The sequence below is a fragment of the Cyphellophora europaea genome, assembly GCF_000365145.1.
Source record: "Cyphellophora europaea CBS 101466 unplaced genomic scaffold supercont1.10, whole genome shotgun sequence".
NCBI lineage: Eukaryota > Fungi > Ascomycota > Eurotiomycetes > Chaetothyriales > Cyphellophoraceae > Cyphellophora > Cyphellophora europaea.
The window spans coordinates 1,135,542-1,148,568 of record NW_008481798.1 but is presented as its reverse complement, the minus strand read 5'-3'; the positions used below and the strand labels follow the sequence as shown (position 1 = coordinate 1,148,568).

Sequence of the window (13,027 nt, the reverse complement as noted above, 5' to 3'; positions counted from 1 at the left end):
ACCTCGCCTACAGGCCAAGGCGGGTATTCCGGAACGGGAGAGGTAGCTAGTAGACTCGCATAGGAATTGCTCGAGCGCAAGTTTGCATCGTAGCAATCAAGGACGTGATCGATAGTGTTGAAAATATCATTGTAGCCAGGAGATAAAATCAGAAACGCCTGCCGCTGATACAATATTTACATCCAAAAATATTTGATGCCCGCTTCATAAATCATGCTTAGGAGGACGTAAGCTCAAGTGCGCCCAAGATGCTGCCGTTCCGAGCCGCTGCCAACTCCCAGGGGCCCAAGTCAGGCTCGCATACAGTATCGGGGTCAGGCAAAGTACCATCCAAGAAGTACTGCTGCACATGCTTCTGAACACACGTCGAAGGGTCTGCAAATATGCCATGGCCAAGGCCATTGTGCTCCAACACAACGCTGCCCTTGAAGCCGGCGCTGGCGCTGCGTGCATCCGAGATTGGCGTCACGGGATCATAGTTGCCGTTAACGTACAGGATCGGAGTCTTGGTGGTCTTGTTGAAATCACCGAAATAACGCTCCTTAGCATCCATCTTCCAACGGGCAGAGGCCCAAATGCTGATGTACTGGACATCGGAGAAGCTTTTGCTGACATTGGCTTGGTATTCAACCGTTGGGAGATACTCCTCAGCAGTTTCGGGGCGGAAGATGGCATCGGAGCCACGAATGCCAAGTAGCGCGTTGACAGCCTGATCGTAAGGCTCGACTGCTGGGGTAGCGTCGGCCGCGGGTTCCTCTGGTGCCTCGGTGGGGTTCAGTAGAGCGACAATGGCCTCAGCAAATGCAGGCCACTGAGCAGGAAAGTAAAGGGGTCTGATCAAAGGACTCTTGACGGTGATGAGGTTGACGTAAGCTTCGATGCTCGTAGTAGCGTTCTCTGCCAAAGGTTCCAGTGCCAGGTTAATGACGTCAAGCATATCTTGCGTACTGTTCGCGTTGACAAACTGCGCGAGAGCACACTCTTCCTTGTTGTCGAAGCAAGATTCTAAAAAGGTCCAGAAGACTTCGTCTATGTCGTCGACCCAATCGCCCCAGGTACCGGACTGGTAGGCGACCGGGTCGATATTGCCATCAAGGACCATCCGTTCAACACGGTCTGGGAACAGTGCAGCGGCATAGGAGCCTAGCGCGGTACCATAAGACCAGCCATAGTAACGGAGGAGGCCATCCTCGCAAAGAGCATCCACAATGTTCATCATGTCGCGGACCGCAAAGACTGTGCCGATGAGTTCGCCAGTTTCGTTCGCGGTGGAAAAGCAGCTGTCTGCAATCGCACCAGCGTATTCCCAGCCACCGTTGAGGAAACCTTCGGTGAGATTGCCACTTGCGAGGGTGCCAACGTCACGTTTCGCAGCAGGGGCAGACCCATCAAGGCCTTCGAGGGGGCAATTGAATGGGATTGTATTGCCCGTGCCTCGTGGATCCCAAGACACAAGATCCCACTGCTCTCCAACGTTGGCTCGAAGGTCAGTCGCGGCGGAGTTGAAGTCGAGCCCACCGGTGCCGCCTGGCCCACCTGGGTTGAACATGACTGAGCCCAGAACAGGCTCCTTGGTGGCTTTGACCCTGAAGACAGCAAGGTCCAGAGGGTCTGAGTCGGGTTCGGTATAGTCCAGCGGAACAGTCAAGGAGCCGCATTCGAATGGCAGAATAGGGATATTGCCGACCTGCAAAGTAATGTTCTCGTTGAGCTCCGGACAAGAGTTCCATTCAATAGTTTTTTGTGTTCGCGCATGAGGAAGCGCACCAGCGACGGCGGACAGCCCCAACGCAGTGACTGCCAAAGTGAACGACATGCTGTATCTGTCTGTGCTGCTGTTGATGAAAAGAGTGTTGTGATTTGTTTTTGTCTGCCGTTGCACATTGGGCGGATTCGACCGGTAGTACTTATACATGCAGGTTCTCCAGGCTGGATGCCTGAACCGCGCCAGGTGACGTCGTGTAGAGCAGGTACCATGGCTCGATGTTCGTGGCTATACCGCATTCATGCAGGACATGGCGCAGGACCACGATGGGTGGGTATTGATCACCTACCACACTTTCCTGCTAGGAACAAAAGTCGTTCCACACCAGGATGCATGGCGGGGTGCGGGAGGGGTGCATTACCAAACGAGCTGTTCTTGGGGGCCCCGAAATAGCACACCGTTGACATAACCCGAGGCAGCGCAAGTAGGCTGGCGATGCAGGTACCCACGAACATCGAAGGGACCTAACCTGTTCGAAGGTGCGCTGCGATGCATCGTCTTGGATCAACCAATAACGTATTCCGAGGATCTCTGGGCTGACGATAGACACTAAACCTCTTTAGGTGCAACGTGCCGCTGGAGAGGCTGAAGAGGAGAATTATGGGGAAACCGAGCCTCGCCGAGCGGCCGAAGATGACTTAAGCATAGCCCAACTCTGCAGGACCAAGGTGTCACCAGGATATGACGTCTCAGGTGCTCAAAAGCGAATGACCGTCGCGAGCGACATCGGTTATCGGCGTCGCCAATTCCGTGAACAGCTGGTAACAACGTGCTCAAATCAATGGCCCCGTACGACGAACACCTTCATATCCAAGTTGTGACCCCGTCCTGCGCAGATTGCGGCGGACTTTCAGGCATCCCATCTGGATGGTCTTCGTCGACAACGTAGTGCCTATGTGTCGTCTTGAGGTCACTGAGATCAGGTGTCCTCGTTGCAAACGGCTGTGGAAGCTGCCACCCCGGCGGCGACTCAATCTCGACCTTCTCTCCAGTCACTGGGTCCAGCCGGTAATGCCGCGGGGCTAAGACCTCGGTGACCTTGACAGGTTGCTCATAATGAAAATGATGATGGACATGAATGTCTCTTGTGATGACCGGCTGCACCACTTCGGTGCGGTCGTGATGGATGACCTGCTGCTCTACAGCAGGATGATATGTGGTTTCGATGGATGTCCGCTCGGTCGTCCCTAGATCGAAGTCGGGTGGCAGACGGACGTGTTCCGGTATGTCAGGCTCGTGTTTCTCGGTGGTGTGCGAAGGTGCAGACCGAAGTGAATCAATCCGTGGAGACGAATGCGATGCATCGTGGGTCGATGCCCGTGGTCGATGGGCAAGACTGGTCATGCTCTTGCCAGAAATTTGGTTTCGAGACATGTCGGACGATTCAGAGGAGTTCGTCGTGTGGCCACCTGAGGATGATCGGGTCATTCCGTCAGTGCTCTCGATGCTCCGTCTCTTCTTAGCAATACTGCCGTACAGCTTTGCTGTAAGTGTCTTGGGCTCGCCTGGCACATCATTGACCAATTCTCTCGACATGGGCTCCTCCAGGAACGTTGGAAAGTATCCTGCGCTACTACTAATGTGTGATTTCTCGTTCGGAGAGGATATGGTGTAGTGCCTCCGTCTCCTAGCGTGTTCGGATGTTTCTCCCACACTCAAGACGTCATTCAAACTTTCACTTCCACCTCTGTGGTGTGCTTTGATCGAGTATCGCCCTCGGTTTTGGAGGGACGAATGTCTGGCTGGGAAGTATTCGGCAGGTGGCTTAGAGGGCAAAGCTGGGACGGGGGGAACTTCGGTCGATGTTGGACCGTTCTGTAGGCCTTCCGCTAGTGAGGCAGGGTCTAGACCATTGGGAGTCCGCGGCGGTGCGTTGCCACACGCTATCGCGAGGTCGTCCTCGGTCGGGTCTGCAAGAGCCTGTTGTCTTAACGACTTGCAGCGGACAAGGGTACCGGTACCATCATCCACAAGTACATCTATGCCGTCGACAGACTTGCCTCGTCGGGACTTATTCCGCAGTTTTGACTTGACCAGTCCGACCACGGTTGCCATGATGGTTATTGGCTAACAGTCTATGACGAGTTCGATGCGGGGACGAGAAGGTATAGGAGTGAACATCCAGGGTGGTCATAGTGGCTGAACAGGAAGACCGCAGTCGGTGCCCCCATGCAGCTGCACCAACACTGGCAGCTGGGGGGATCGGCTGTTTAGCCAAACTTTGCCATCTTGCACATTTCGCGAGTCGACCAAGAAACATGGGGAATGGGAGAGGGGCTGTTGGTGGCCTGTGGCTGGCCACAACCCGGCGTAGGCAAGCCACCGATCGACGTTGAGGCGTCACAAGCGGAAGCGTTCGCCAATTGTCTGCTCTTTTCAGCGACAAACCCATGCCTGGACCACCAGGGACTGCCTAGACAGTTGAAACTGCTAGGGAGGACAGGGGCGAGAGAGGCGCGAGGGGGCGCCCGGGAACGGCGAACGGGGGCCAATTGGTGCCAAGATAGCCGCCTCGAAATTGACATGATATCATTTGTGGCACTTTTTCATCCTTTCATCCTCTCATCCTCGGGATTTGCACCTCCATCTTTGACGACACACACCTGGCCGGCCATGAGCTCACTCTTCAGCTTGCGTGTTACCCGTCTGCTGTACCGCGCCATCCCGAGCCAATGGGGATTAGATTCTACGCCGCGAACGATCATCTCTGTGCTAAGAGATCCAGCAGGCTAACATCCGATCGATCGGCCTCGGACTGCACGCTCCACTGCTTACAGACGGCTCGCTGCAAATGACCTCTGCCCCACAAGAGATCCAATGAACCGAGCTGCATCTGCAAGAAAAGCTGCCACAATACATGCCCAGCTGAACGTTGTGCCAGTGACGCTTTGATATCCATGTCTCGCGTGGAATATACCTCCGCACTTCCCAATACGGTCAACATCTGTCCAGGCCGGTGGGCCAACTCGGTTCACCATGCATATTGACAGTTGTTTGTGCCTCAACGGTCTGTCACCTTCAGGCTCGATCACGCGGTATCACGCCGAATTGAGTCTATGGTTACTTCAGCCACTGTCTAGCCACATTGATGGCGGGGCTCATCTCTGTATAGCCATAATTGATAGGGTACCGTTCATGCCAAATACTAGTAGGTTTGGAAGATATCCCCGCCCATGCCAGCTGACGACATGAAGCTTTTGCTCAGAAATGATATCACAGTGAGCAAGCGCAGATCCCAATATCGACCATATATTACGATATGAACGATGACGGCCAGGTATCAAGCACAATCACTGAAGTCACTTTCGTACCCCAGAATCAACTCCCACTACATCCATTACATCCAAAACTACCAGCACCTTCACAATGCAGGCTGCCAAAGACGCGGTTCACAAGTTCACCTCCAAGCGGGGTCACGATACCACGGTTGACGAGAACGTCACCGGTGCCGTTACCAAGGAGAATATCCGCCCACACCAGCATGAGGAACGAACTCAAGCCCTAGACCGTGAGGTCCACCAGGATCATTATCACACTACAGTGCAACCCGTTTCTCACCAAGAGCAACTCCCGGAAAAGCACACTCACAATCTGATCCCAACCGAGCACCGTGAGATCCGCCATGAGGATCCCAACCATTCCAAGTCTCAAGCAGCCGCCCATCTCGCGCAATTCCAGTCAGGTAGCACTACGCATGAGACTACCCGCAGTGCCGAGAACAAGGCCACTGTCGCAGGCGAACACGTCCATCACCACGGTATGTTGCCTGCTCCAGTGCAAGTCCGCTCCCTTTTCACTAACTTTTACCCTCACACAGTGCATGAGACGGTCGTCCCGGTAGTCCACAAGGAGACCATTCAGCCTGAAGTTGTCCACACCACACAGCCCATCCACGAGACACATCACGCTCCCAGCCAACACCATGGAATTAGTGCCTTGCCTATGAAGTCTCTTGATGAGTTCAAGTCCGGAGGTGGTACTTTGGACGGCCATGCCAAGTCTGCCCATGAGGAGTACGATGGTGCACCAAGGCCCTACAATGACAAGCTGAGCACCACCTTGGACAAGCTCGGCTTCAAGGAAGGTACAAACAGCCACGGACAGCAGGCACAACATGCAGGCAACGTAAACCCTGCTACAGGTGAGAGTGGCATTGGTGCTGGCCAACACTCTGCTGGTCAACACCAGACTGGTACGCATAACACATCATCAGGCCTTGGTGGTGCTGGTGCCGGCGCTGGTCTTGGTGCAGGCGCGGCTGCAGCTTCCGCCTTGGACAGCCATAAGCACGGTCATGAGCACACCGGACGAGACTCCGGTGTAGGTGGCTTGCGCCGCTCCGGTAGTCAGAGCAGTTCTGACTACGAGTATGCAGCTGATGGTTCCAAGGTGGGGAAGAACAAGTTGGGTCGTCACCAACAAGAAGGCATGACCGAGGGACGTGTTCTGTAAAGGGAGCATTTTCTATAAGTCATCTACGCCAATGTATTCCAGACAAAAAGCCATTTGATTTGCACATGGAGGATCAGGAGTTTCTAGCATTATCGTGTCTCCTGCACATCAGGGCGACAGCACTGAACATTTGAACATAACATCTACAAGTATGCATTGACATCCACCAATACTGATCTCTTTTCAACAACACAACTGACGTGTACCACCTGCTTCACTGATAATTCGTCGTCAGTATATAAGTACTGGTCTAGTACAGCTCTACCAACGAACATGAAGAGTGGCAACCGATGATGACCAAGAGAACAGTCAAGCCTCCAAGCACCTGACAGTGTACTCTGCAATCCCCGACGATATACACACAAAACTCTCAGGGATTCAGTACAACCCATCTGCTTCGCATCGCATCGCATCGCATCGCATCGCACTACAACACTTTATCGCCTCTATGATCGACACTGTTAGGTAGTCAGTCAGGTTGACCGTTGACCATGGTGTGCTGCCACCGGACAACACCAACCGGCCAAGAAATCTTCTTATCAGCTGTCAATAAACATGCACGCATGCATCATCCCCTGGGCCGGTAGCACGCCTCGGGGGGCCATACATACATGGGACTCGGAGGACTACAGGGGCACGGCAAACTCCTCGAAGCTGCAGCACACTGGTGGTGAGCATGAAGGAAGAGCGTCTGTGGTATTCGCGAGTAGTGAGTTCTAGCACATGTCTAGAGACTCTACTCTACCTCTTGTCTTGGCTGTCCAGGTGTACACTACAACTCCCCTCTTCTTAGACCTTACTCTTAACGGGCCTGACAGCCACAATTCTCCCAGCCTAACAACGAAAAACACCAATGATCCTCCAACTTACTACTTTCTTATCCTCCCCAGAAAAGTCCAGCCCCGGAAGGAGAGGAAACGTGTTCAAACAATCGAAAGACTCAAAAGTCCCAAGCCAAAGCCAAAGCCAAAGCTCGGCCCCATCAAGCCTTGTTGGTACCCTTCTCAATCTTCCACCCCTGGAAATCATTCTGCACCGACTTATCCAGCGTCTCCACGTACGCGACCATGCCACCAGCCCTATCATTCAGAAACATTAGCATTCTGCACCCACCCACCCACCCACCACAAATAAGAACGAAAGGGGAGAAAAAGGAGGAGGAAACCCCCAAGACATACCAATTAAGCGGCTCAACCTTCCTCCCAGGGATATTCGCCCCCTGATACCAACTCTTAGCCTGGGGGAACAGACTCTTGTTCCACTCATCATTCATCCTGCGGGACCAATCGTCCTCGCTCTCCTGAGTGGCCTCCATCCGCGTAATCCCCTGCTCCTTGACGAGCTTAAACACCTTCTCGACCCACTCGGCCTGGAACTGGGTGCACGAGGGCCCGTTGCTGAACGCGGTCGGGGCCTGGGGCCCATAGAGGAAAAACATGTTGGGGAATTCCGGCATGGCGATGCCCATGGACGTTTTGGTGCCATCCTTCCAGTGGTCGGCGATAGTGCCGCCGGTGGTACCCTGGATGTTGAGCTGCGCCAGGGAGCCCGTGACTGAGTCGAAGCCCGTGGCGAGGATGATGACGTCTACCTCCTTGAGGCCCTCCTTCTCCGTCACGATGCCCTTGTCCGTCACCTCGGTGATGGGCGACTGGTTGATGTCGATGACGTTGACGTGGTCCTGGTCCACGACCTCGTAGAAGCGCTGCTCGAGTGATGGGCGCTTAGTGCCCCATGGATGCGGCGGGATCTCGGGGGCGAGGATCTTGGCCTTCTCGCTGTTGGGATCCTTGAAGCGGCTGAGCACGGTCTTGCGCCAAAACTTGTACGCCTCGTTGTTGGCCTTCGTGTCGAAGAGCATGTCCTTGTAGGTGTTGAGCCAATAACGGAAGCCGCCCTCCTCGACGAGCAAGTTGCGGTACACCTTCTCGCGCTCCTCCTCGCTGTCGTCAAATGTGTTCTTCTCCAAGAAGTCGTAGGTGAAACCGGCGAAGGTGTGGCGAGTCTTCTCGATCTCGCGCTCGTATGTACCGTCCTTCTTCTTGCGCTCCTCCTCCTGAGGGTCAAGCTTGCGCTGGTTCATGGGCAGACACATGTTGGGGGTGCGGAGGTAGACTGTCAATTCCTTGGCGGCATCGCCAACAGACTGAATAATCTGGATGCCTGAGGCACCGGTGCCAATCTCCGCGATGCGCTTGTTCTTGAGGTTCACGCCGTGCTGAGGCCATACGGCGCTGTGGTAGATGTCGCCCTTGAAGTTGCTGAGACCCTTGAATGGAGGCGTGTATCGGCGGGATGCGAAGCCAATGCAGGGCAGGAACCACTTGGCGTAGATCTCAGTGCCATCTGAGCATTCGACAAGCCATTGATGGCGCGACTCATCGAAGACAGCACCGTCGACGTGCTTGTTGTATGTCACATGTTCCGAGATCTTCCACTTCTTGTCGACGAACTGAAAGTACTCGCGAAGCTCTTGCCAGCCAGCATAGCGTTCACTGAAGGTGAAATCTTCCCATAGCTCCTTGTCGAAGAGCTGGTAGATGGGAGTATCGGAGTCAACTCTAAGTATCGGTTAGTCCGCATGTAATGATTTCGGAACAGTTGTCCAAAGTCTTGGATTACCTTGCTCCTGGATAGCAATTCCAATACCAAATGCCGCCCGAAGCTGAACCTTTCTCGTAGATGGCAACTTTATATCCTAACCGGCGCAGACTACATGGCGTTAGCTGAGTTTGGCGAGTGGCAAAAGGTGACAGACCGGTTGAGTAGTGTATAAGAGGCAAAGCCAGCACCAACCAAAAGTACGTCAATTTCCTCGACAGCTGTAGCTCCCTGCATAGTGGGCACTTCTTTGGGCGTAGGTCGGTTCGTAGGATCCCGGCAGGTTTATGAAACCGAGGATGATGGGTTTAGATTCATGCCTGGGGAGATACTGTCGAAGATGTTATACATGAGTGTTGACGTTTCCTGAAGCGCGTACCCCGCCTGGTCGACTACGTCCGGAACCAGTCGACGCGAAAAAGGCGTCTCAAGGAGGGGCCGCGGGCAAAAGGCCTGCCCGTGCAGCAGATGACCTCTCCGTGGTCAGCCAATGGCCACGGCGGATTGCGGAGGGAGCAGTAGCCATCTGTCCAGTCACGAAAACGGCGAATTGCGAGTCGGATGAAACGCAATGCTCCAGGAAGCAAAAATCGACCACCCGGGAGACGGAGAAGATGGTTCGATGGGGCCGCAGCGCAAGTGATCAGTGATCTCATAGACAAGCTTAATGCGTATATCAGGCAACGATGGGACTGTGGGGAGAAAGGCGGGGTGGAGAGCGTCCTCCGGGTAATCGAAATCTCCACGTCTCTGTCATGATTGAGTTTCCGAGATCGGTGTCGTCGAGCATTCCTCGCCTTCTAGACCACGCCAATTTGTCAATGCTCATAGCCGATGGTGCTCGGGGGGTACGGGCCCGACTCTATTCTGGTTCTCGAGCCGCATGGTATCGGTTCTATTTGGCATTATTGTCGCTACTCTCGCGGTCGAGTTGAACGTAGCTCGAGACTACAGGTCTTCTGAGCGGTCACTTTCCGCTGAGCAGATACCACTTCTGGCGTAGGCTCGCTTCACAAAGCCGAACCAGGACATGAAACTTGACATGCTGTTACTGACTCGAGGCGAAGTGCATGCACCGCACGTGTCGAGGGCGTAGTGCGTATCAACGGGTCTGCTCAAATGCGTTCGCCTATCATGTGAGCCTTGAGGCTGCACCGTTGCGATACTCGGGACAGGCTTGGGCACTAACAAATTCCGAGGATGTTGATAGTTGCCTCCTCCCTTGCTCCGTGCCAATCAGGGTATTGGTGCAAAACTTGTTTGTTTCCACAGCTCTGATTCCCGGGTTGCTCAGAGTGCTACCGGCATGCACGATTCTATTCAGGAATTTCGACCGCAACTTGGGTTCCAGTGGGCTCACGTGCACGCACAAAGGGAAGCCGAAGTCTTGGGCCATGGTGGTCCAGAGAGGCAAGCCAGTTGGCCAACGCGTTCAACTATACACGTCTCTCCGGTACCTTCCATTTGTGGTCCTCATTCACGTCGAATGGGGCGGACTGATGGTACCAGACGTCTTCTGAACGGGTCCGAGAACGTATGGGTTGTATCCACCGTTGCTCATGTTCTGTGTGTCGACATTGCGAACGACGTGGCCGCACCGTCGTCATTGATACCCTGTCATAGTGTTTTCCGGTCTTTCGATGATTGATCGGCATCCGCTCCGCTCCGAGAAGACTCTCGATCCAGGGGCGGACCACGAGCAGGACTTTGCGGCGCAGAGCCTTGCGGCGCTGATGAGTGCTCATCCTGTCTCGGCTCTCCGGTCCATCGTTTCTGCAAGCTCTCCTCGAGCTTTTGAAACATCTTCTCCAGGAGCCAGTTGGGCTCATCCTTATCACCCATGAGTGGAGATCTTTGGCCGATCCAGGACCATCGCATGGAAGCACCTTGTGGAGATGCAGCCTGGGAGCTGTTGCTCAGACTCTGTCCCTGCATTTCACCCCTTTGGTTGTTGTCAGGTTCACCTGTATTCTGGTCGTGATGATTTGAGTGGGAGCCAGGCAAGTCATCAGCTGCATGTGGCTGGCGGTGATATTTACTGTCTCCTTCATCTTGGCCCAGGAGCTTGATATAATATGACCACTCCGCATAGCTGTAGTGCTTTGGCTGAGATGCTGCAGAGTCGTTGTACACCTTGCGAATCTCTGAGAGCAGAAGTCGCCGATAATGGTGTTCATCTTCGGCAATCTTATCGCCGTGTTCCCTTGCCGCCTCTTCGTCCACTGCTTCCGACTTCTCAAAATCCTGGGCAAGCCGTTCGTTAGCGTCCTTGTTGGCCTTCTTCCGTCTACGGAACACCCCACGCCCGAGGATGCGCCCCGGTGGCTCTTCCAGATACGGGCCATCCTCCGAATCAGAATCCCTTGCTTTGGTGGATTGCTTCTGGTCTCTCTTTTTTCGAGCGGCTTGTTTGCCGAAAATCGACCTGTATATACCATATCGGAGACGATCGAGCATGCTAGACTCGTCGCTTGGCAGCACTGTAACCTCTCCCAGCCAAATTGTAACGTCCTTGACCCACTGCACCACGGTGTCGCCCATATTGGAAATCAGAATGGTCAAGGTAGGAACGGCTAGGAGGGACCAGAAGACGAAAAATGGCTTTCCACTGTTGCTCATTGGCTCGAAGTCGCCGTAGCCTGTGGGGAGTTAGTACGACCGACGGCATTATAGCGTGAGCGAGAGACTCACCGATTGTCAGTAGTGTTGTATACGAGAAATAGAGCGACTCAAAATATGACCACTGTTGATTCTTCTCCGCTTTATAGAATACAAAAGCTCCCATGGTCCACTGCCAACGCGTCAGCACAAGCTCGAGCAGCTAGTCTTCACTTACCAAGAACGCAAAAGCGAACGTTGAGACGGAGAGAGCCGTATACTTTCGGCGTGTAGAAGCAACCTCTTGAACCTTCCTCATAGCCTCGAATTCATAGTGTCGACGATCCAGCTCGGCCATTGTTCCATCTCCAGGCTGCAATGTCAGGGCTCGTTTCATTCTCTTGGGGATTCTGTGGGTAAGTGTCCGATGACTGCGCTGCTCCATTGCTGCGGCTATGCGGCGGACGAGTCTCTGACGTGTCTTCTCGGTCATTCGAGCCTCCATTTTACGTTTGCCTCTATCGAGAACCAGCGAGCGGATAGATCCAATCACGAGACCAAGGATGACAATGCCACCTAATGCGAAAATGAAAAGAAGTGATCTGCCAAGATGGGTCTTGGGAGTGTATGAACCACCGATACCAACGGTGAGCGAGGTGAAGTCGGCCCAGTATACAGCATCGAGAAACTTCCATCCCTCGATATGGGAGTATGCAAGGGCCCAGACGTTCTGATAGACAAGGAAGGAAATGGTCTGCAGCATAAGGGTCCGCTGCGCAACGGTTAATTTGAACTCCTTGCTGTAGTGTCCCTTCCAGGCACCATAGACTGTGACACACATCAGATACGAGACGATCTGGTAGATACCTGCAGCAAATATGGCGTAGTAGTATGCCTGTGTGAGCGCATGGTCGGCGTCTCCGGGTAGCTCGAACAGTCCGGAACTTGCGACCGAGATGAGTGCGATCAAAAGAAGCGAGGCAATCCAGAATCCAAGAATTGTGATGGGCTGGGCGACAGAGAATGGTATGCGGCGTGCCATATTCAGCAGTAGGGAGAGGTTTGCGATCAGAGCACACACCAGTGAGACGGCATTCACTGCGATGAGCCATTGTGGATCCACGACGTCGATGCCGTGCTCCTCAGTGCCGCCAGGTGGAATCCGAACTCTCCAGTTCTCGACGAGTGCGCATCTACCATTCGTGAGTCTTGCATAGGGCGCGAAACGGGGGTGTTCTCACATGCTGAACGCGTTGGCCATAGGCCCGAACGTGCCCGCAGCGAGCGGACAAGCCGTAGACGCGTACCACCATCGCGCGGGAATCAGGTAGGATTGCTCCTCTTCCTCTTCGTCAATGTCATTGGGACTATCTTTCTCGTATGTATCATTGACCTGTCCGTCGAGTTCGTCAATCGGTTGGTCGAGGCCAGGGTCGTTCATGTCTTGGTGGGGGCCGTGAGACGCGGTAGGATTATTCAACGACACATTTGCATTTTCGGTGGCTGGAAGGAAGGCAGCACCGCGAGGCTGGACTGAGCTGCATTCCTGGTGAGAATGAATCACTGCGTCAGGTCGCTGAGCCGATCGCAAGCAGTTATATCTGTCGACGA

At 54.0% G+C, this 13,027-nt stretch overlaps 5 protein-coding genes across 5 annotated transcripts; 1 reads left to right on the top strand and 4 right to left on the bottom strand.

The window, feature by feature from the left end:
• Positions 1–217: 217 nt before the first annotated feature.
• HMPREF1541_09544 (uncharacterized protein) lies at positions 218–1,816 on the bottom strand (the record flags this gene model as incomplete). Its single annotated transcript, XM_008714217.1, has 1 exon — positions 218–1,816. The coding sequence occupies one exon, from the start codon at positions 1,814–1,816 to the stop codon at positions 218–220; it is 1,599 nt and encodes a 532-aa protein (XP_008712439.1).
• Positions 1,817–2,569: 753 nt separating this feature from the next.
• HMPREF1541_09543 (uncharacterized protein) lies at positions 2,570–3,820 on the bottom strand (the record flags this gene model as incomplete). Its single annotated transcript, XM_008714216.1, has 1 exon — positions 2,570–3,820. The coding sequence occupies one exon, from the start codon at positions 3,818–3,820 to the stop codon at positions 2,570–2,572; it is 1,251 nt and encodes a 416-aa protein (XP_008712438.1).
• A 1,311-nt stretch (positions 3,821–5,131) lies between these two features.
• On the top strand, positions 5,132–6,217 carry HMPREF1541_09542 (uncharacterized protein; the record flags this gene model as incomplete). Its single annotated transcript, XM_008714215.1, has 2 exons — positions 5,132–5,522; positions 5,583–6,217. The coding sequence occupies 2 exons, from the start codon at positions 5,132–5,134 to the stop codon at positions 6,215–6,217; spliced, it is 1,026 nt and encodes a 341-aa protein (XP_008712437.1).
• Positions 6,218–7,199: 982 nt separating this feature from the next.
• On the bottom strand, positions 7,200–9,055 carry HMPREF1541_09541 (uncharacterized protein; the record flags this gene model as incomplete). Its single annotated transcript, XM_008714214.1, has 4 exons — positions 7,200–7,296; positions 7,396–8,778; positions 8,840–8,929; positions 8,976–9,055. The coding sequence occupies 4 exons, from the start codon at positions 9,053–9,055 to the stop codon at positions 7,200–7,202; spliced, it is 1,650 nt and encodes a 549-aa protein (XP_008712436.1).
• Positions 9,056–10,435: 1,380 nt separating this feature from the next.
• On the bottom strand, positions 10,436–12,857 carry HMPREF1541_09540 (uncharacterized protein; the record flags this gene model as incomplete). The annotated part of the gene is made up of 4 exons (XM_008714213.1): positions 10,436–11,457; positions 11,510–11,609; positions 11,655–12,609; positions 12,658–12,857. 4 exons carry the CDS (start codon positions 12,855–12,857, stop codon positions 10,436–10,438), a joined length of 2,277 nt encoding a protein of 758 aa, XP_008712435.1.
• Positions 12,858–13,027: the final 170 nt, after the last annotated feature.